The sequence below is a fragment of the Belonocnema kinseyi genome, chromosome 4 (assembly GCF_010883055.1).
Source record: "Belonocnema kinseyi isolate 2016_QV_RU_SX_M_011 chromosome 4, B_treatae_v1, whole genome shotgun sequence".
NCBI classification, from domain to species: domain Eukaryota; kingdom Metazoa; phylum Arthropoda; class Insecta; order Hymenoptera; family Cynipidae; genus Belonocnema; species Belonocnema kinseyi.
This window is the reverse complement of record NC_046660.1, coordinates 46,661,200-46,685,709: the sequence shown is the minus strand read 5'-3', so window position 1 is coordinate 46,685,709 and position 24,510 is coordinate 46,661,200. Positions and strand designations below refer to the sequence as shown.

Sequence of the window (24,510 nt, the reverse complement as noted above, 5' to 3'; positions counted from 1 at the left end):
TTAAGCTAAAAAGTAGAATGTTTTAGAAAAAGTTGGATTTTTCAATCGGAAAAGATGAATTTTTAACAAAAAAGATCATTTTAAATTAAGAAAGATGAATTTTTAACTAAAAATTTGAAATTGTCCGAAAAAAAATTCTGAACAAAGTTGTTAAATTTTCGACCAGAAAGTAGAGTTTTCGACAAAGCAGATTAATATACTACCCAAAAAGATGAATTTTGAATCAAAGAGATGAATTTTCAACAAAATTATTTAATTTTAAAGCCAAAAAGTGGAATTATCTACAAAAAAGTTTAATTTGGTGGAAAATGCAACAGTTTTTCCTGAATTTTAATCATTTCTGTTTAAAAAATCGACCATCAAAAATAAAACTTTTTTTAAAAATTCCTGCATTTTGCTTAAAACTTCAACTGTTTGGTTGTAAATGAAACTGTTTAGTTAACAATTTTTTTTTTAATTCATCTCTGCAACCAAACCTTCTTTTGGCAGAAAATTTAACTAATTTGACAAATTCATCTTTTTTGATCGAAAATTATACTGTTTCGTTAAACTTTCGTCCTTTAGGATTGGAGATTAATTTTTCTTGATGGAAAATCATCTATCTTGGTTGAAAATGAACTTTTTTATGAAAAATTCACTTTTTAGGGTAGAATATTCAACTGTCTTTTAAAAAAATCCTTTTTTTGGCTGGAAAATTCAACTATTTTTGGTTGAAATTGTATCTTTTTGTAGGTTGAAAGTTCAACTATTTTGATAAAGTAATCATTTTGGTCGAAAACTCAAAAGGTATTGTTGAGAATTCGTCCTTTTGGGTACAAAATTTATCTTTCGTAATATAAAAGTCGCCATTCTTCATGAAAAATAGACGTTTTTGTTGAAAATTTAACTGTCATCGGAAAAAGTATTTTTTTGTTTTGAAAATTTAGCTATTCGACTAAAAGTTCAAATGTTTGATTAAAAATCGTTTATTTTACTTGAAAGTTCAACTATTTGATTGTTAATGCAACTGTTTGTTTAAAAAGTTTTTTTAAATTTATCTCTTCTAATTGAATTTGTATCTGAAAAATATCAATTTTGAACCAAAAATGTAATAGTTAAATTTTGAGTTAAAAAATTACGTTTTAACAAAAAAGAGTTATTTTTAACAAAATAGTTCAATATTCAACTAGTGATGAATTTTGAACACAAATTTTGAATCACAAAATTAATTAATTGAATTTTAAACCAAAAAGATCAATTTTAAACTAAAATGATGGAATAGTAAACAGGAAAAGTTAAACTTTTATTTGAAAAAAAATCTCAACGAAACAGTAAAATTTTCAACCAAAAATAAAAGAAGTTTTAAACGAAATAGTTAAATTGTCAATCGAAGTGATAAATCTGATCTAATATGATCAATCTTCAACAGGAATAGTTGAGTAATAAAATACATAAATTTCTAACTAAATAGAACAATTCATGTTTAATCAAAGAGATGAATTTTCAACTAACATGATAATATATATAACAGGGATAGTTAAAAAATAATTTCCAACAATAAAAGTAGGGCTTTTCAACAAACTAGTTTAAGTTTCAACTGTAGTCAAATTTTTAATCAAAAAGATTTACTTTCCATAAAAAAAAGGATTTTTCAACAAAATAGTTTAATTTTAAACCAAAGAGATGAATTTTCAACTAAAATGATGAATATTTAACTGGCATTGTAAAATTTATATATACAAAATAAATTTGTAAGGAAAAATCAATGATTTTTTCACAAAATAGTTAAATTTCCAACAAAAGAGATCAATATAGATTAATTCTGAACAACGAATATAAGAGTTGATATTTAATTTTTAAAATATTTTATTTTAAATAAAAAACAGTTGAAGTAAAAAAAATGAATTTTTAGCTAAGGAAGATTTTTCAGTAAAAAGAGTGAAAAAGTCCAACGAAGCTGTTGAATTTTAAAGCAAAAAGATAAAATTTCAACGAAGAAGATGATTAATTTTCTACCAAAAAGACGAATTTTCAACCAAACACTTAAATTTTCAACTAAAAATAACAATTTTTAACCAACAATAGAATATTTCAATTTTCAGTTAAAAAATTAATTTTCACGGGAAAAAAAGGATTTTTGAACAAAATAGTTTAATTTTAAACCAAAGAGATGAATTTGCAACTAAAATTAGGAATCTGCAACTGTCATTGTTAAATTTTTGTATGCAAAATGAATTTGCAAGGGAGAAACAATGATTTTTCAACAAAATGATTTAACTTTCAACGAAAGAGCTCAATTTTCAATTAGAATCATGAATCTCTATACAAAAATTAATTTTTAACCAAAAATATAACTTTAAACCAAGTAGTTTAATTTCCATTCAATAAAGATTAATTCTGAACTAACAATTTTCTACCAGCAATAGAATAGTTCAATTTTGAGTTAATAAATTCATTTCCAACCATTGAAAAAAATGTACAACTTTTTTCAGCGACATTTTCCGCTACCGAATCGATTGTTAAAAAATGTAAAAACCATGAATGCCATATTTTCTGAACTTTCGAAATACCTCAGCCGAATTGTAACAAAATTAAAACTGAATTAATTATCTTCGTTTATGTTAAAAAAAATACTTATTTTGCATTGCATCGAATCTTCATTTGATCATTTTCGTCTGGAATTTTTTAAGATTTATACGATATACATATGTTATTTAAAATAATTCAAGATGGTGATGTCTAATATAGTGGCTAAAAGCCAATTTTTTGCTGATGGCTGCCAAAAATTACTGAAAAATTCCGATTTTCATCAAAATTAGCACATGGATTGTTTTTGGGGCCGCTGATGATGAATTCATGATCATATTTTTGAAATTCAATCCTGGGGATCCAATATGGTTGTCAAAAGTTACTGAAACATACCGATTTTCATAAAAAATCGCACAAAGGTGTCTTTGGGACCATTAATGACGAATCCGTGACCAGACTTTCAAAATTCAAGATGGCGGATCAAATATGGCTGCCAAAAATGACTGAAATATCACGTTTTTCATACAAATTCGCACATGAAAGTTTTTGGGGCCGCTGATGAAGAATCTATGATCAAATTTGGACAATTAAGTATAGCTACCAAAATTTACTGACATATTCCGATTTTTATTTAAAGAAACCACATATGGGCTTTTTGGGTCCGCTGAAGACGAATCCATGATCAGATTTAAAACATTTAAGATGGTGGATCCAATATGGATTCCAACATTTACTGAAACATTCCGATTTTCATAAAAATTCGAAAATAGAGGTTTTTGGGGCCGCTGATGACGAATCTATGATCAGATTAAAACATTTCAATATGGTTACCAAAATTTACTGACATTTCCGATTTTTATTAAGAAAATCACATATAGGTTTTTTGGGTCCGCTGAAGACGAATTCATGATCAGATTTAAAACATTCAAGATGGAGGATCCAATATGGCTTCCAAAAATGTACTGAAACATTCTGATTTTCATAAAAATTCGCAGATGGAGGTTTTTGGGGCCGCTGATGACGAATCAGTGATCAGTTTTTTTTAAATCAGGAATGCGGATCTAATATGGCTGCCAAGAGTTACTGAAACATCCCGTTTTTCATAAAAATTTGCACATTGGGCTTCTTGGGGCGGTTGATGATGAATCTGTGATCAGATTTTCGAAATTCAAGGTGGCGGGTCGAATACCACTGTCAAACATTATGATAAATGGATATCAATTTCATTGGAATCGTTCAAATGTATTTTCGCCTACGATGATCAGCAGTCCCAAAAACAGCCATGTGCGAATTTGTATAAAAATCGAAATTGTCCAGTAATTTTTGGCAGCCATATTGAATCCGCCATCTTGAATTAGAAAAATCTGATTGTGGATCCATAATCAGCAACCAAAAGAATCCCTATATACGTGCATTTATGAGAATTTATTTGAAAATATTGCTCCAATACGGAACATTTGAAATAGCAAAAAAATTTCGCTTTTAGCCGCCATTTGGGCATTGCCATCTTGAATTTCGGGAAAATAACCTATAGATTTCGAAGCTTAGGACCCATTGATGCAAAATTTTCACTTTTCAAAGGTATCTCTTCGAAAATTCAGAAACTCTTTCATAAAAATCCAGGTTTTTCTAAGCGTATAAAAATTCCCTGAAAATTCCAGGTGTGCCACGTTTTCAGGGCACCCTCTAATATCCCAAAATTGGGCGACCCCTTACCTGCAAAACATTCTGTCGCAGATAGTACCCCAATGCGCACATATGAGTCAAACAATGCGGCTGGACAGTAAGTCGGACAACACTCTCTGGTGACCTGTAAGGCTTCTGAATAAAATGAACATCAGCCGGAGTAAGTTTACACATCGGATTTCTCGCCAGCATCACCGAAAGAACCTCCAGAACTGCATCATCCAACCGATTCTGCAACACTTGTACCAACTCGCATCTGATTTCAGGCCCAGCTTCAGAAATCCCATGAACCATCAGCACAATCGAATCTCCTGATTTACTCAAAACATCTGATTCTCTCTCTCCAAAGGATCGGACCCTGGGCCTCGTATCATCAAGAATGATCTCATTCAAAAGACTGGTTCCTCTCACTTGAGACAATGAAGCGATACTGCTGCTTCTTGAAACCACGAGTCTCTCATCACTCTCCGAAAGTTTGTTCTGCAACGACTTGCCATCACTTGTTTGCTCATGAAGCCGAAGATAAAAGACGTTATCATTATTCTCCCTGTAAACGAACATGTTACTTCTGTTGTTTACGGAAAGCCGATTCAAGACTCCATGCAAGGCTTTGATACCTCGTGAGAGTCCGGATCTTCCAGGTCCGGTTTTTAGCCTCGGGTGTAAACAAAAAGGCATTTCCCAGACGACGGGACATCTGAACATTCCTGGTGTTACGTTCATCGCCGTATTGTGATTTTGGATGATTCCACTGCCTTCGCTGAAGGAATCAGCTTTCCAATTGTGATCTTCACTCGATTCTGGCTCGAGGAGCGAATCGCAGAGACGAGTGTCGTTGAGACGATGAAGCAGCAGGTACTGATTCACCCGGCGACAAATGGCTTTGATTTGAGCGACTACTAGTTTCTGGATCTGCTGATAGTGAGCTACTTCCGAGGAAGCTAGTTCTAGAAATCGGCAGTGAAAGTAGACGTTGACGTGGGTCGTCTCTACGCGGAGAATCAACCAAAAATTGGGGAGAAGTTTTCTACGTTTGTCCATTTCAATAAGCCATTGACACTCATCTTCGGAATCACTACTGTCGCCATCGTAACCATCGTCGGTGCCAATTTGTCCGTCGCCTATACTCGATATTTCTGAAAGGTATCCTGGTGGATCTCCTGAATCTTGCTTTTTAGGTCGACCCTCGGAACCTTGGTTGCTATCCGGCTTCTCAACTTCTGGATAGATTTCGTCTATAAAAAAAACGTACCAATATATAATATCAGTGTTGGAAAAGTAGACAATTACAGGTCTCGGACTCATTTGAGGAATATAGAATAGTGTCAATAGTAGCATCAAATATAAAAAATAGTAGCAAAATAGGTTCATGTAATTTTTCAAATGAAGCATCGGCTCTAGTGTACTAAAGATTTTAAGTACTCTATAGAAATTTCTATTGGGAATAGTTAAACTGCGATACGCCACATAGTGTCAATAATCCGAACTAGAAAGCATAGGTACGGTTTTAAAGATGTATTTGAATTTGTGCATATAATTGTTTTAACGATTTTTTTAGTCGAGTTTAAATTATTTATTGGATACGGAAAACAAGCATTTATCAGAAACAAAGAGTTTCAGATGGAATTTACATTTTATATTGGGAATGGTAATCCACCATTTCGCCACCTGGTGCCGAAAACTGGAACTAGAAAGAATGGGTGTAATTTTAAAGATGTATTCTAATTTTTGCATAAAAGGGTTTTTACGATTGTTCTGTGAAGTTTAACACAATGACTGAACACTAAAAACAAAACTTCATAAAAAACAAATCGTTTTAAATGGAATTTTAATCTTATAGAGTGAAAAAAAACACATTTTTGTCAAAAATGTTTTTTAACAAACAAAAAAAAACAACAATTATTTCACTATTTCATGTAAGTTCCAATGCACTGTAAGCTTGATTAAACTTTAATTAATATATGTAGAAACAAATGTTGCCCAGATTAGGCAAAAAATACGAAAAATATACAATTGGAATTTAAATACGAATTCTAACCTAACTTTGAGATCAAATTTTTAAATTGTAAATATTTTATTGTATAAATTAATAAAAAATTACTTCAAGTTCATGTTTGATTCAAAATAAGTCCATTTAAGTTTATAATGTGTCGAAAATCACAATAAATAGTAAAATGATTGTTTTTTTGTGTGTGTAATATTTCGCGAATTCCAATCATTTAAGATTAAAATAAAATTTCGAGAATAGAACAAGTACAAAACGTTAAAAATGAAATATTTTCCAGATACAATTCTAAAACTTCGATCATTTAAAATTCAAATGAATTAAAACTGTATTATTTCTAATTATAACCGTTCCAAATTGAAAATTTCCGGACTAAATTTTTTTTTAATGGACAATTTTATTAGAAAGGAGTTGAAATTGTATCATTTATAATTCAAAGCGTTTAAAACTAAACAATCTCATTTTAAGTTGAAGAATCTCGAATCTGAATTTGCAACAACTTTCTTCTAAAGATTATCCATTTAGTTATAAGTTTTATTATTTGGTTGAAAATTTAATAATTTTCTTAAAAATACATCCATTTTGGTCACAAATTGTTTACAGTTCTTATTTTGGTCATTTATTGTTTGAAAGTGAACTGCAATCTTCTTTAAGAATTTTTTTTTGAATAAAAATGGAACTTTTCGGTTGCAAATCCATATATTTTTCTGAAAGTTTGTCTTTTTTATTTAAAAATTCCCATGATTTGGCAAAAATTTTCTCTTTATTGGATGAAAATTCAACTGCTTATTTGAAAATTCAACAATTTTGTTAAAAACTCATAATTTTTGGTTGAAAATTCTACTGTATAATTATAATATTTGGGTGTTGAAAAAAAATGAAATATTTTTTGGATGAAAATTCAACTATTTTTAAAAATTTGTTTTTGTTTTTATTTAATTAAAAATCCATCTGTTTTAAGAAAATTGTCATATTTTTGGAAAAAATGAAACTGTTTGATAGACAATTCAACAATTTTGTTAAAAACTCATAATTTTTGGTTGAAAATTCTACTGTATAATTATAATATTTGGGTGTTGAAAAAAAATGAAATATTTTTTGGATGAAAATTCAACTATTTTAAAAAATTTGTTTTTGTTTTTATTTAATTAAAAATCCATCTGTTTTAAGAAAATTGTCATATTTTTGGAAAAAATGAAACTGTTTGATAGACAATTCAACTATTTTGTTAAAAATTCATCCTTTTTGGTCGAAAAAAGAAGTTTACTTTTTTGTTGACAAAATCCATTTTTGATCTTGCAGAATCAACTGGAATCTTTTTTGGATGAAAGCTCAATTTTTGTTTTTGTAATAAAAAATTTTTCTGCTTGAAGAGAAATTTTATCTTATTTTTATAAAAATGCAACTATATAAAAGAGAATTTCACAATTTAGTTAAAAAGTCATTCTTTTTGGTTAAAAACTCTTCTTCTTTGATGAAAACTTAATGTTATTCATAGAAACTTATTTCTTTTTTAAAATTTCATGTTTCTATCGTGAAAATTCGACTGAAATCTCTTTCAACAGAAAATTCAACCATTTTTTGGAAAATTGATCTTTTTGATTTAAAACTTAATCTGTTTTAAAAGAAAAAAATTTTTTTTTAATTAAAATGCAAATATTTCGTTCAAAATCATTATTTTTTTTTGAGAATTCAACTAATTTTTTTGAAAGATTTGGTTGAATCAAATTGTCAATAAATCACTTTTTTTGCTAAAGATTTATATTTTTAGTTGAAAATTCATCTGTTCGATTGAAAGTTTAATTATTTTATTGAAATTTAATCTTTTTTTAATTGAAAATTAAACTACTTGAATAAAAATGAACTACACTGTTAAATGTTCATTTTTTTTCATTGAAATTTTATTTTTTTTCTTTGGTTGAAAATTTAACGGTTTAGTGGAATATACTGTTTTTTGTGTAAAATTCATTTTTTAACAAAAAATGTAACTTCCATTTTTTAAGATTGATCTTTTTTAATTGAAAATTCGCATTTTTAGTAGAAAAAAAATTTTCAGCTTGAAATTTCATTTTTGTTGGGTAAAAATGCATCAGTTTCGAGGAAAATTAATTTTTTGTTGAAGTCATATTTAGAATTCTTTTTTTGTTGTGTAAATTTGATTATTTTTTTATTGAAATATAAACTATGACACTTTTTCGTTGGTAATTAATCTATTTAGATTGAATATTCAACTAGTATGTTAATAATTCAATCATTTTGTTAAAAAACTATATTTTATGATAGAAAATACTTTTTTTTTTAATGAATTAATAAATTTGAAAATTTTAAATTTGTATATGAAGTACTGTTTTATTCCGATTATAAAATATTCTATGTTAAAAGTATTACACGCTTAAAATGCTAAAATTTAAATATTAATGATTAAAAATGAAAAATGATTCAAGGAAAAATCTGTGAATTTTACAAATGTTCTCGGTTTCGCATTTTTCCATAAGACCGTACCTATTCTTTCTAGTTCGGATTTTTATCACCATGTGGCGTATCGCAATTTAACCATTCTCAATAGCGAAAAAAAAACATTTTTTGACATAAATATTTTTATAAAAAGAAAAAACAATTATTGTATTATTTATTGTGATTTTTAACAGATCATAAACTTAAATGGACTTATTTTGAAGCGAAAATTAACTAAAAGTACATTTTTATCTATTTTTACATGAAATACTTACTATTTAACAATCTGATCTAAAAGTTAGGTTTTTTTATGAAGATTTGTTTTTAGCAATCAATAATTGTTTTAAACCTTACAAAACAATCGTAAGAACACTTTTATGCAAAAATTAAAATACATCTTTAATATTGTACCTACTATTTCTAGTTCCAGTTTTTGGCACCAGGTGGCAAAATCGTCGACCATCATTCCCAATAATCTGATGAAACCTCATAATTTCTGTTGAAACTCTATGAATTTTCGAATATTATAGAATTATTGAAACCCTTTGAAACTTTGTAAATACCGTGAAAAAAAACCTTGAAATCTTCGAAATCCTTAAAATCTGTGGAGATTCTTTGAAATTCTTTAAAATACCCTACAGTTTTTCCAATAATTTGAAATCGATTGACCGATTTTTCTTTAACATCTGTTTAAAAATAAAATGTTTGTTTAAAAGTCCATGTATTTGGTTAAAAATGATTCTTTTTCTATAGAGGAACATTTTTTTGGTTTCAATTTTTTTTTCTTCGTTGAAAATTAGTTTCTTTTTATTTAAACTACTTTTTTTACTGAAAATTGAACTATCCCGTTTTCCGTCTAGATTTTTTTATAGATATTTAATATTTTTGGTTGAAAACTCAACTGCTTGGTTGATAATTTCACTGTTTCGTTAAAATATATTTAGTTATAAAGTTATTCCTCTGAGTAAAAATGAAACTTCTCTAATTTTGTTTAGGATTCATCTTTTACAGTTGAAAATTCATCGATTTTGTTATAAAAATTCATATTTTTTGTAGAAAATTTATCTGCAGGATGAAAAATTCAATTATTTGGTTACAAATTTATTTTCTTCATAGAAGATGCATCATTTTAGTTAAAAGTTCATTTCATTGATTAATAATTTATCAAAAATTTGTTTAAACTTGTTTTATTTTGTTGAAAATTAAAGTTTTTTACAAAAAATGTAACTAGTCCATTTTTCGTATAAAATTGATCTTGTTAGTTGAAAATTCACTTATTTTGTTGAAAAATCAACTTTTTATTTTAAATCTCAATTACATATTTTAGCAGTGAATGCACATTTTTGTGTTCCGAATTAGACTTTTTTCAAAATTTTTTTTATATTCCTTAAAAACTAAAATCATCCTTGGTGGAAAAAATTAAAATATTTTTGGTTGGAAATATTAGCTATTACACTTTTTATTAATAATTAATTTTCTTTTATGAAATTTTTGTCAGTTTGTTCGAAAATTTCATTAAAGAAAATTAATTGTTAATAAAAATTTAATAGCTGATATTTACAACCCAAAATATTTTTATTTTAAATAAAAAACTTTTATGCAAAAATTAAAATACATCTTTAAAATTGTACCTACTATTTCTAGTTCCAGTTTTCGGCACCAGGTGGCAAAATCGTCGACCACCATTCCCAATATTCTGATGAAACCTCATAATTTCTTTTTCAAATCTATGAATTCTCGAATATTGCAGAATTATTGAAAGCCTTTGAAACTTCGAAATCGATCGACCGATTTTTGAAATCTTCAAAATCGGTTGATCAATTTTCTAAATCTTTGAAATCGATTGATTGACTTTCGAAATCTTTGAAATTCCTTGAAATATTTTTTAATCATTTTAGCCAATCTAGTGAAGAAGTATTAAAAAGATATTTAAAGGCAAAAAGAAAAATAGTACATTTACTGTCATTTTTTCAAAAGTGTCAAAAAGTGCCAATAATTAATCCGAGCCCCACAATTATTAAATTTTTCCGCCTAACCTAATCAATTATAAAACAAAAGATTACAAACCTCCTTCAAAGACATTCTGCTCGACCGATTCCTCGCTTCTTTGTTCTCCACTCGAATCAGCACTGCAAACGTGTGGATCCAGATTCTTAACGAAATAGAAAAGGCTTCCTTCCTGTCTTATGCAGTACCTATCAATCTCAAGCCTCGTCAGTTCTTCCAAAAATTTCGGAACACTATTTTGCGACGGAAAGACGAAATGAAGAGGAACTTTTTCCGTGTAACAACTCGTCCTATCATTGGACTCTGAGACATGACGAGCCACAAAGTTCAAAGTGTCTTCATTGGGAGAGGATTTGTCCAGAAGAGCAGTTGCAGTTTCGTCTTGAAGGAGCCAATCGATTTCTTCCTTCAGATGTGTAATCGCCGCATACTGATAAAGAGGAAGATGAGCTATTCCAGCCTGTACAGCTTCAACTTCTGAAAAATCCGCTCCATTGCTGAAACTGTTACTGTGTTCGGTTCTCAAACTTCCATGAGGAGAGGCGCTGCAGAAGGATGTTGTTCTCAATCCTGGAAGCCGTTCTGAACTCACTTCTAAAACTTCTTTCGGAAGGTACAAACAGATGATGTCCAGTGTGACTTTGTGGTCACCGTAGTCGTCGAAATTTTGCATTATTTCGGTAACGCAAGTTGGAAGGAGTTTAACAGGTGTGCTAGAGAGACTTGAGCGGTTACGAACCGAGCAGTTTAGTTGGAGGAAGAGTGGATGCTCTTTTCCAGGCTCTGTGTCTATGTGCAGATCGCTGATGAAAGATTCTGTTGAGTGACTACTTGAGAGTTTGGGTCCGGTGTGCTTACCGACTGGCCAAGTAACACTTGTTGGATTGACTATAACTTCAAAGAAGAAAGGATAAAGCTTCAATTTATCGTCAGAGTTTAAATAAGAAGCTTAATTGAATTTGTTCTTAGGGGCCGTTCATAAACGAAACAAAATGAAGCTTCAATTAATTTTAAAATTCAATTTTTTCCCCTGAAAAAAGATCTTCTTCGGTTCGCTGGGAATTGAACCGCAGAACTTCCAATTTCCGGTTGGGTGCTTTTCCCTTTAAAAAAATTTCATCAAAATGTTGCATTTTCAAGTAAAACAGATGAATTTATATTTTAAGCTAACAACATTTAAATTCAAATAAAAAATTTAATTTTCAAAAAATTAGTTACATTTTCAACCAAATAAATGCATTTTATAATAAAAAAGATAAATTTTCATTAAAAAATAGAATGGTTCAATTTTCAATTAAAAAATATAAATTGTTAATTTTTCCACCTAACAGATAAATTTTTTAACCAAGAAGATTAAATTTTTTAAATAAATAAGTTTCCCACAAAAGACGGAATAGTTTATTTTTTTAGTCACAGAAGTCAATGTTTAACTAAATTTATATATCTTTAATGAACAAATTTTATTTTGACCCATAATAGTTGAATTCTCACCGCAAAAGATGAATTTTCTCCAACAATGACAAATTTCCAATAAAATACCTTACTTTTGATCCATAAAGGTCAACCTTAACTAAAAACGAAAGTACCATTTTTAGCTAATAAAATTAATTTTTAAAGAAAAAAGCGAATTTTCTACAAATTAGTAAAATTTTATAACAAACTAATGAATATTTAAATAAAATTATAAATCTTCAACAACAAATTATTTTGAACCTAATTGTTGATTTTTCAACCCAAAAGATGAATTTTCTATCAAAAAAGACAAATTTGCAACAAAATAGATGAATATTCAACCAAAAACGATTAATTTTTAACCAAAAATAGAATAGTTAAATTTCCAGTGAAAAAACACATTTTGGTCAAAAATGTTTTTAAACAAAAAAAAAACAATTATTTCACTATTTCATGTAAATTTAAATGCATTGTAAGTTTAAATAAAATTTAATTAATATATGTAGCGACAAATTTGATCCAGATTATGCAAAGAATATGAATAATAGACCATTGAAATAGAAATACGAATTCTAATCTAACTTTTAGATCAGATTGATAATAATAAATATTTCATGTATACATTGATAAAAATCTACTTTGAGTTTATTTTTGCTTCAAAATAGGTCCATATGAGTTTACGATCTGTTGAAAATCACAATAAATAATACAATAATTGCTTTTTCTTTTTATACAAATATTTATGTCAAAAAATGTTTTTTTTTGCTATTGGGAATGGTTAAATTGCGATACGCCACATGGTGATAAAAATCCGAACTAGAAAGAATAGGTATGATCTTATGGAAAAATGCGAAACCGAGAACATTTGTAAAATTCTGTGATTTTTCCTTGAATGATTTTTCATTTTAAATCATTAATATTCAAATATTAGCATTTTAATCTTGTAATACTTTTAACATAGAATATTTTATAAACGGAATAAAAACAGTACTTCATATACACATTTAAAATTTTCAAATTTAATAATTCATTAAAAAAAAGTATTTTCTATTATAAAATATGGTTTTTTAAGAAAATAATTGAATTATTAACATACTAGTTGAATATTCAATCTAAAAAGACAATTTCCAACGAAAAAGTGTCATAGTTTATATTTCAATCAAAAAATAATCAAATTTATAAAAAAAAAGAATTCTAAATATGTTTTCAATAAAGAAAAAAAAGATAAAAAATGTTGCATTTTTAATTCAAAAAAACTAATTTCCTGCAAAAAGGTAGTTATCGACACGAAAATAGAAGTTTGTAAAAAAATTGAATTTTTAATTCAAATACATGAATTTTCTACCTAAATAATTGAAATTTCAACCTAAGAAATACGAGTTTTAGTCCAAATAAATGAATTTTTTACTCAAAAAGATAAATTTTTAAGCAAAACAGGGAAATTTATATTTTAAGCTAACAAAATTGAAATTCAAGTAAAAAAGCGAATTTTCAAGATATTAGTTAAATTTTCATAAAATACATGATTTTTAAACTAAAATAATGAATCTTTATAAAAAAATATTTAAACCAAATTGTTTACTTTTCAACCCAGAAGATGAATTTTCTAACAAAAATAAAAACAATTTTCAACCAAAAATAGAATGGTTCAATTTTCAGTTAAGAAATATAAATTGTTAAATTTTCCACCAGACAGACTAAATTTTTAACGAAATATTTACATTTTTAAACAAATAGATGAACTTTCAATCAAGAAGAATACATTTCTATTTAAAAAAAAAGATGAATTTTCTACGAAAAATTGAAGATTTCAATTTTTAGTCACAGAGCTGAACTTTTAATAAATTTTCTACTAAAAAAAGACAACTTTTCGAAAAAATACATGAATATTTAACTGAAAATGTAAGTTTGAACAAATAATATATAAATATGAATTTTTTTTTATGTTTGAAAAAATGACCCCTTTCTTAAAAAATACCTCTTTTTGTCCCCGTTTTTAAGAAACTTCCTTGAAAGTTCATTCGCTTTAAATTGAAAAGTATATTATTATATTTTTAGTTCGGAATTGATCTCTTTTAATTACTAATTTTCTTCAGATTTTTTTGTTGAAAACCGATTGTTTTTATTTTTAATTTTAACATTTGGCTTAAAATTTCGATTATTTTCTTAAAAAATTCAACTATTTCGTTGAAAATTAAGTTTTGGGTTTAAAATTTCGTATCTTTGTTTCGAAAATTTAACTGTTTTTGGATACTTCGACATTTTGGTTTGAAAATTCAACAATTTTGTTGACATTTTATTTTCTCTTCAGTAAAAAATCTTTCCTGGTTGAAAATTCAACTGTTTTTCTGGAGGATTAAACTATTTTGTTAAAACTTTTTTAACTGGACCATCAATTATTACATTTTTTATTGAAAATTTATCTTCTTGGTTAAATTTGATTGTTTTTTATTTAAAATTTAAATCTTTCTTTGGTGGAAACATCAACTATTCCATTTTTGGTTCAAAATTTCTTTTTTTTTAGCTCACAATTCAACTTCTTGGTTGAAATTTCCACTTCTTTGTTGAAATTCATTTTTTACTGTTGAAAATTTAACTGCTTTCTTGAACATTCATCTTTTTAGTCCAAAATTTAACTGCTTTTTTTCAAATTTCATCTTTTTTTCGCGGAAAATAAAACTGTTCCCAGTTCAAGTTTGATCCTTCTTATTTAAAAATTCGATCATTTGCTTGAAAAGTCACCTTTTTAGGTCGAAAATTCAAATACATGGTTTAAAATGTTATATTTAGTTGAAAATTCAAACGGCTTTGTTGAAAATCCGTACTATTTGCCTGAAAATGCGACTTTTGTGGTTAAAATTTATTTGAAAAATCAAGCATTCGTTTAAAAATTTGTCGTTGAAGGTTAAAAATTTAACTATTTTCTTAATAAAAATTCGTCTCCTGCTCGAAAGTTTAACTATTTGGTTGTACCTGCAACTCTATGGTCCAAAATTACTTTTTTTTGTTTAAAAATTCAATTATCTAAATGAAGAACCATTATTTCTGGTTTAAAATTCATTTTTTATGTTTTTAAAGGAGACTAATTTGTTGAAAATGCAAATATGACACCTATATTTTTTTTGAACGGCCCCTTAAAAATATTTAAAAATTAACACACTACCTTTTCCGGAACAAGAGTTCATCTTACAGTCCATGCCTTCAGAATGGAAAGTGAAACCTTCCAATTCATCATCACTATCAGTATTCTGCGAGTCTGTTGGATCCTAAAAAAATGGACAATTTTTAAAATCTTGTATTTAAATATTTATTTAAATCAGGGGTAGGGTGACCAGGACTGATTTATCAGGAAATGTCCTGATTTTTCATACCTAAAAATTTAAAGTTCTGAAAAGTATTTTAATACTTAAAATATTGTACAGTTTGTACTCAATTATTTAAATACAAATTTTGACTGAAAAATCTATTTGTACAATTTTTTATATTAGCGTATAAACATATAATTCTATTATTTTGTTCCAAATTTAACAATTTTGTTGAAAAATCATATTTTCGATTTGATAATTTACCTATTTTGTAGAAAACTTGTCATTTTGATTTAAAACTTCATATGTTATAAATTTAATTTTTGTTGCTAAAAATGCAACTGCTTAGTAACAAAAAATCTTTTCTGATCAAGTATATTCAACGATTTTGTTGAAAATTCGTCTTCTTTAGTTGGATTCAACTGATTTTGCATACAAATTAAAGTCTTTTTTGGTTGAAATATAAACTATAACATTTTTTGATTGAGATTCAACCTCTTACAGTTGAAAGTACAACTATTTATTGAAAAATCTATTTTTTTTATTAAAGATTCATCATTTTAATTGGAAAAAGCCTTTTTTTGCTTAAAAATTTAAGTATTTTATGAAAATTTGTTTTTAATTGTTATAAAATTAATTTTTTATTAAAAAATGTAACATTTGTGGTTGCAAATGTGTGCTTTTGGTTGAAAATAATTTATTTTTTATCCCAAAATATTACTATTGAAGTTCTGAATGAAATTTGATCTTTTTTAGTAAAAAATTTTTGTAATTTGTTCAAAAATCGTCTTTTTTTGGTAGAAAAGTAATGCTTATATTTACAAATTCATCTTTTTGGTCTCAAATTAATTTCTTTGCTCACAAATAGAACTATTCTGTTGAAAATTCGTCTTTCGTATTAAAATATTAATCTAATTGGTGAAAAATTCATATTTTTGCAAAAAATTACTCTTTTGTTGAAAATTAGTTGTTGTTTTTTTGTTAAAAATAGAAAAAATAATTTACTGTAAATATGTTGGGTTTAAAATTGATCTTTTTTGGTTCAAAAATCATTTGCTTTGTTCGAAATCCGCCTTTTTGGCAGACAAACAATCTTTGTTTGAAAATTCATTTTTCTAGTTAAAAATTTAACTATTTTGTTGAAAATAGATTTTTTATGAATAAAAAAAATTTTAACTGAAAACGAAACCATCCCATTTTGGGTTGAAAATTTATCTTTTTTAGTTGAAAATTTGTATTTTATGTTAGAATAGTAATATCCTTCGTGAAAAAATGTATCATTTTCGTTAAAAATTAATTTGTTCAGTTGAAAATGTAACTATTTGGTCCAAAATTTAAATACTTTTTTTGCAAATTCGTTTTTATTTCACTGAAAATTAATTTTAACTAAACATTTAACTATTCAATTTTTAGTTGAAAATGTATGTGTTTTAGTTGAAAATTAATTTTTTCTTATTAAAAATTTATTATTTCTTAAACTGAAAATATAAAATTTTTGCTGTTCAGCATTGATCCTTTTCGATAAAAATGTATGTATTTTCTCGAAAATTCGTATATTTGGTAGAAAATTAATCTATTAAAAATTTATCTTTTTGATCCAAAATTCATTTCATTGGTTAAAATATTAACTTTTTGTACAAAATTCATCTTTTGTGGTAGAATATTATTCTTTAGGGTAAAAAATTAACAAAACGGTTGACATTTAATTTGTTTGGTTGAAAATTTAACTACTTTTTTGAAAATTAATTTTTTTGTTAACAATACTTTTTTTCTGTAAATATAAAAATTCAATTTTGAGATGGAAATTGATCTTTATTTGTTGAAAAATGATATATTTGTTCTAAAATGAAACTACTATTTAGTTCGAAATCAATTTTTGTTATTGAAGATTCATCATTATAGTTCAAAATTTATTTATTTCATTAAAACTCAACTTCTGTTGTATAATATTAATTTTCTTAGTAAAAAAATCCATCTTTTTGTTAAAAATTCATTTCTTTGGTTAAAAATTGTACTATTTTGTTGAAAATTCCTTTTATTTTGGTTAAAAGTTAATTTTCTTAAATCTAAATATAACTATTCCATTTTTTACTAAAAAAGAGACTTTTTTATCGGAAAACATGAATTTTCAATAAAATTATTAAATTTTTAACCACAGAAATGAATTTACAACCCAAATAAGAAATCTTTAACAAACAAAAAATGAATTTTCTAAAAAAAAAATAATTTTTAACAAATGACATTAATTTTCAAGTAAAAAAATTCATTTTCAACCCAAAATGAAATAGTTATATTAAAAGTTAAAAAAAAAAATTTTTAACAAAAAAAAAAGTAATTTTAAACCAAAAGGTTAAACTATCAACCAAATAAATGAATTTTTTCACCAAAAAGATTAATATTCTACCAAAAAAGACACATTTTTAACCAAAGAAATGAATTTTCAACTATAATGAATCTTTAATAAAAAATATATATGTAAATTTTAACCTCATAGTTGAATTTTAAACAAAAAGATGAATTTTTAAACAAAAATATTAATTTTCATACATAACACATAAATTTTCAATCCAAAATTAATCTCATAGTTTGAAAATGGATCCTTTTGGTTGAACAATAATTTCTTTGTCTGTAAATTAAACTTGAAAGAAAAATTTAAGTCAGAAAAAAACGAAAAATTGCTGAAAGAAAATTCGGGGAATGTTATAGGATTTCGAAATGGGTATTTTGTAGCAAACCTGTTCTTAAATAAGGCTTCGTAAGTTAAATTGTAAAAGAGGTGGGTAAAATTATAGGTTTTCCGATGAAGCAACCTGGTCACCCGAATCAGGTACAAAATTAAAATAAAAAAATTGAAACTAACAATTCTCTCTGGCGGCCACGATGGGAGGCAAAAATAAAATTCCGGATGGGCCGGTACGGGTCGAAAAGCGACATTAATTATCCTCTCAAATTTATTTTTGATTAGATTATGAAAAGACTGAATGTCGCTACAGGTTGTAGGCCCAGAATACGAATCCAAATTTTCCTCTGAGGAAGTGCTCAAATGCTTGCAGACTGAACGCAAGTAATCTGTGATGTTTATTTCCATGTAATTTTCCTCGCATTGTTCCACTGCAGCCTCAATGTCTTCATAACTCAAAGGTCGTTGAAGAATTAAAGACTTGTAGACGGCCATGACATAACAGCGACAGTGAGCTAAACTCAAAGTCTTGCAGTGTTCCATCAGACTTTTTTGATCTACAATCAAATATTTTGTAAAAAAAATGGAATAACCACCTGTAGGAGTTTTGCAAATTAATTCAGGATGGACGCTTTGATAAAAAAAAAATTTCCGGGCATTTTCCGGTTCGCAAACATTTTTTATGGTCAATGAAATTAAAAAAATCAAACTCTAAAGCCAACAAAATTTCCATTTGAAGTAATATAAACTAAACTGCAAATTAAAACACTCAAAGTAGAACTCCTGAATATTCAATTATTTCAAATTTAAGTTTAAGCGTTTTTTATTTCAAAAAATTTATATTCAAATTCTCAATAATTTACAGCTATAAAATAGAAGTTAGGCACTAACACTTTTCAATTGAACAATTTTAAATGAAATGCAGATAAACAGAAAAGTTTAGAATTTTTAACTTTTATAAATTATAGAGTTTAACGATAAAAATTCAGTTACAAAGATATAAACCCACGTTATCATTTTCAAGGTTCTAAATGAAACAATCAATCAATGAACTTTAAAATTTTCGAAACTATATTACATATTTGAAGCAACTTTAAGCCAGACACATTAAAAATTAAATTTGTTTCAACTGTACACCCCTTAAATTAGAATTTAAATTATTTTCGTTGTGTCATTTTAAGTTTTGAAATATTTCAAATAATATCAACTAGGTGTGTGTGCCGACAAAATTTTAATATTCGTAACGAAATTTCAGTGCAAATAGCCATAGCCTAATTTAAAACAAAGTGTAGTTTTTGCAGATTTCAAATAAAAAATCTAGAAGCTTTTTAAGAATTGTGAAAGGCTTTAAAAGAATAAAAACATTTTCTCAAGATTCCAAGGACAATCGAAAATGATTTTTCACGTTATGGAATTATTTCGAGAGAATATTTTAAAAGATTTTAAAACATTTCCAAAATAGTCACACAAAAAAATATATGGAAGATTTGAAGGAAATATATATATATGTATATTTTTAAATCAGGATGTTCTAAAATTGTAGGAAAATTTCGATTTATTTTGAAAGATATTTAACGAATTTTTCATACAATTTTAAGAAAAAAATTTTTCGTATAAAATCTGTAAAAATCTACAATTTGTTTTAACTTAGAATGTGGTTATTTGCACTGAAATTTCGGTGCGAATATCCGTCTTTTCTCGATAACATTTTTAATTAAATGCAGTTAAACTGCTAAATTAAAATTTTTAATTTTTATAAATTATGGAATTCAAAGATTCAGATTCAGTTTAAAAAATATGAATCCACGTTAACATTTTCAATGCTTTAAATTGAAAAATAAAAAAAAACTTCAAAATTATATATTTTTAAGCTAAGAACATTAACAATTAAATGATTACATTTTTTATAAACTGAACATTTCTTAAATTACAAGTTAAATTATTTAAAATCGTTTAAAATGATTGGAATTTTTCCTGCAATATTGTTTTCTTAATTCGAAAAAATTATTTTAAAAAATTCCTTAAAATCGTTCACATTGATTTTTAATAATTTTGTAAATCTTTCCGAAATCTTTTTAAATGTGGACTATCTGCACCGAAATTTTGGTACGAATAGTTACAAATTATTTTTTTTCAAATAGAATAATTAAAATTGTAACGTTTAAAGTTTAATTTTTTGGTTAGTTTGATATTTAATTTATAATAACTGGTTTTAAATTAACATTCAGATATTTCCAAATATTAATTGTTCTTACGAATACATTATCATTAAGCTATTTTAAAACTGAAAATAGTTTATAAAGTTTCAATCGGGCGTTTACATTTATTTTACTAATAAGACTACCAAATGAAACAATTTCACTTTTAACGTTAAAATCCGGAAATTCTAAAATTGTGAAATTTAAAATTTTGAAAAATTTTAAAATTGTTTAAATTAAACAAAATTAGTTTATATTGACAAATAATCAACTAAAAATATTTTTTATCCAAAATCTTCGATTTTAAACGCTTCGAATTTCTAATTGTTTAAATCTTTAAAACTTCTAAAACCTTTCAAAATTCTTGAAAGTCTTCTAGATTTTTTGTTCGAAATTGTCCAAAATTGATGTTTGGTTTTAAATTAGGGCGTTTAAAATTTTCAACGAAATTTTGGTATGAATAGCCGTTCACGTCTTTAAAAATGCACTTATAAGTTCTTTAAATTAAAATATACGCTTCAAAATTAAACATCTAAAATGGAAAATTTTTATAGTGAAAGATTTTCGATAAAAACCATTTATAATTAATCAAATTTGAATATAAACTTATTAATTATTTTATGAATTGAACTTATTTTAAGATTTAAAAAGTTAATAATAATTTATTTTACAAGACGATTCGAAATCAATTTACAATTTTAGAATTTGCAGATTTAAACGTTAAAAATTAAACTGTTTCAGTTGAAAAGTCTTATTAGTTAAACAAATGTAAATGCCCGATTAAAACTTTATAAACTATTTTCAATTTTAAAATAACTTTAAATAATATATTCATAATTCAAGGCTTTTATTTAATTAAAAATATTATTTCAGTTCAAAAAATTCCATTTTCAAACGATTCAATTTAAAAAATTTTAATTACAGGCCTCACAGTCATTATGGAATAAAATATAGGGAGCAAAGGGTACTTTTTTGCGTTCAAAGGGTAACAAATTCAGGATAAGTTTACTAAACCTTAAAATAATTAAAGTTAAATTTCAAATTATTCAAATGAATTTTCAAAAAATAATAAAATCAACAAAAGTCCATTGATTTCCATAAAATTGAAATAATTCTAGATCAATTTCCGATAAACGAGACGAATTTGAATAAATTACTAAAAATTCAAGGTGAATTAAAAGAATACAAATGAATTTAAAACTATTTAAAAATATGAAGAAACTTCATTGAATTCAGTAATTTTGAAATGAGCTTAGAAAAATGCAAGGGAATAAAAAAGGTTTTCATGAAATGCCTATGAACTCAAGATAAGGTTAGAAGAATTTAAGATCAATTAAATAAAAAATTTAAAATGTTCCAACAACCCCATAGAATTCTAAAGAATTAGAACAATTTTAAAAACTTGAAAAAATTCGATTAATTACAATAAATTTCAGTGAATTTAGAGAAATCTAAAGAAAATGAGAACAATCAGATGAAATTCATTAAAAAAGCAATCTGCATTAAAAAATAAATCTAGTGAATTGAAAACGATTAAAAAATGTGTGAAAATTAATTGAATTGAGTAATATTTAGAAGAATTTAAAAGAATGTAGGATAAATTAATAAGAATTCAGGGCAAATTCCAAATGAATTGCAAAAAATATTTGAAAATCTCTTCAAATTTTTGAAATCGAACGAAATTCCTAACTACTTATGAATAAATTCATTAAAATCTATTCCTTTCAATACAATTCCAAATTCCTTAAAATTATTAAGACCCTTGGGAATCGTTTGAAATTGTTTAAATCTCTTAAAAATGCCTTGAAATCTTTTAAAATACCCTGAAATACTTTAGTACTTTCAATCAACTTTTTTAATCTCTTGAAAATGTTAAAGAATTTGAAAAAATACCATACAATGTTTCAAATCTTTTGATCATTTATGAATTTTATCAATTGATTCGCAGGATCAAATAAATCAATACTTTCAAAAAGTAAAAAAATCCATTAAATTAAAGAAATCTAGTGAAATAAAAAAATTCCCAAGAATTCTAAAACTAATGTCAAAATCCTTAAAATGTTTAAAACCGTACAAAATACCTCATTTCTCTTAAATGAATTCTTTAAAATGCACTAAAATATTATGAAATCCCATGAAATTCTGTGAAATCTGGCGATATTTTCTGAAATCCTGGAAAATTTATTAAAATACATTGAGAGTATTAAAAGAACCTTTAAAATCATCGAAATTCTCGGGAATCTTATAAGATTCCGTGAAATCTTTTTAAATATCTTAAAATTTGTAAAACCCTGTAAAATCATTTCATATCTTCGAAATTCTAGGAAATTATTTACCTTAAAATATTTCAAACCCTTCGAAATCCCTCCAAATTGTTGAAATAAATAAAAAACTCCTTACAATCATTTAAGATTGCCTAAAAGATTTAAAGTCCCGTGAAATATTATGATAATATTTCCTGAAATCCACTAAAATAATATAAAATCCCGTGAAATTCAACTATGATATTTCCTGAAATCATGAAAAAAAGTGAAATCTTTTACAATATTTTAAAACCTTCTGTAAAATCGTTCCATACCTTTCGAAATCGTAGAAAAATGCATTATCCTAAAATATTATAAACGCTTTGAAATACATGCAAATTAATGAAATTAATTAATAACTCTTTGGAATCGTTTAAAATTTCCTAAAATATTTCAAATCCTTTAAAAATCCATTAAACTATGTAAATCAATAAAAAATTACTTGGAATCTTTCAAAATAACAAAATAACCTAAACTATTTTAAATCCTTTAAAATCTTAAAAAAACACTTTAAATTTTGTAAATCTCTTGAAAAAGCCAAGGAATTTAAAAAAGGGGGTTTAAATAGTTATAATACTTTGACCATTTGATAAAAAAATTCGAAAGAATTTAAAATAAATCAGGATATGTTAAAGAATTCAGGGTTTATTTCAAATATTTTCAAATTTTTAGAACCCTTCGAAATTTTAATTCCTTAAATTTAAAATGCCTTAGGAGTTTTAAAAATACCCTGAAATCTTAAAAATTCCTTCAAATTATTGAAATCTATTAAAAATTTCTCGAGATCTTTAAGAATACCCTAAAATATTTCAAAAGAAATTTTAATTGTTCTATTTAAAAAATTTAATTTGTAAGTGCAGCGAAAAACAGGGTACTCGTACCGAATTTTGGTGCAAACCACTTTTGAAGATTTAATTTCAAGAGAATATTTAAACAGATTGAGAAAGATTTACAAAATTCTCAAAAATGAATGTGGAAGATTTTTAAAAAATTTTGTAAGGAAAAATTCAAACCATTTTAAAAGATGTTTAAAAGATCGAAAAAAATTTTAATTTGAAAAAATGTCAAACAACATGTAAATGTTTAAAGGTTTTGAAATAAATGTTTAGAGCATTTTAAGGACTTTTAAAATATTTAAAATAAAAATAATTTAACCTTTATTTTAAGAAGTTTATAAAAAATGATACCGTTTAATTGTTAATGTTTTTAGCTTAAAATTGACTAAAATGATATAATTAAAAAAAAATCATTGATTGATTCTTCAATTTAGAGCATTGCAAACGATAATCTGGATTTATACTTTTGGAACTGAATCTGCATCTTTAAACTCTACAATTTATAAACGTTTAAATTTTTAATTTGGCAGTTGAACTGCATTCAATTAAAAATTGTTTGGCTTTAGAGTTAATTTTTTTCAATTTCATTGACCGTGAAAAATGTTTGCGAACAGGGAAATGACCGGGATTTTTTTCTTTGATTAAAAAAGCCACCCGGAAATTCTAACCAAATGAATTTTTCTACAGATTCAATATCTAAACGATTAAACCAGGGGGTGCTTCCAATGTACACAAAGAAATGAAAAAAATTGCCGAAAATATATATTATTACCGAATTATAAAATTTCCCAAATTTCACAAAACGAGAAGATTTTTAATTGACAGAAAATAAAATTCTGAAAATAAAATTCACCGCCTTTGAGACCGCCTTATAAAATAAACGAATTATTAAATTCTCACAAATATTTCAATTCTCCAAATTTCGAACTGCTGAACATAGTTAATTGATTATTAATTTATGAGCTATTTATGAAATTATATATATACGGAAATCAATTCTATTAACCATAAATTAATAAGTTCTTAATTATTTTAGGTAATTTTAAATTTTGGCAAATTTAAATTTCAGGAATAGG

At 25.8% G+C, this 24,510-nt stretch overlaps 1 protein-coding gene across 2 annotated transcripts in view; it reads right to left on the bottom strand.

Annotated features, from left to right (window-relative positions):
- Nucleotides 1-24,510, bottom strand: part of LOC117171206 (KICSTOR complex protein SZT2-like) — a 132,777-nt gene that overhangs the window by 33,571 nt on the left and 74,696 nt on the right. Inside the window, exons 14-17 of one of the 2 annotated variants that reach the window (XM_033358289.1) lie at nt 18,278-18,654; nt 15,276-15,378; nt 10,721-11,554; nt 4,225-5,429 (exon numbers count right to left, since the gene is read on the bottom strand). In XM_033358289.1, the coding sequence (XP_033214180.1) occupies nt 4,225-5,429; nt 10,721-11,554; nt 15,276-15,378; nt 18,278-18,654 (2,519 nt within the window). The remainder of the gene's footprint in view (nt 1-4,224; nt 5,430-10,720; nt 11,555-15,275; nt 15,379-18,277; nt 18,655-24,510) is intronic. The other variant, XM_033358290.1, reaches the window with a different exon arrangement.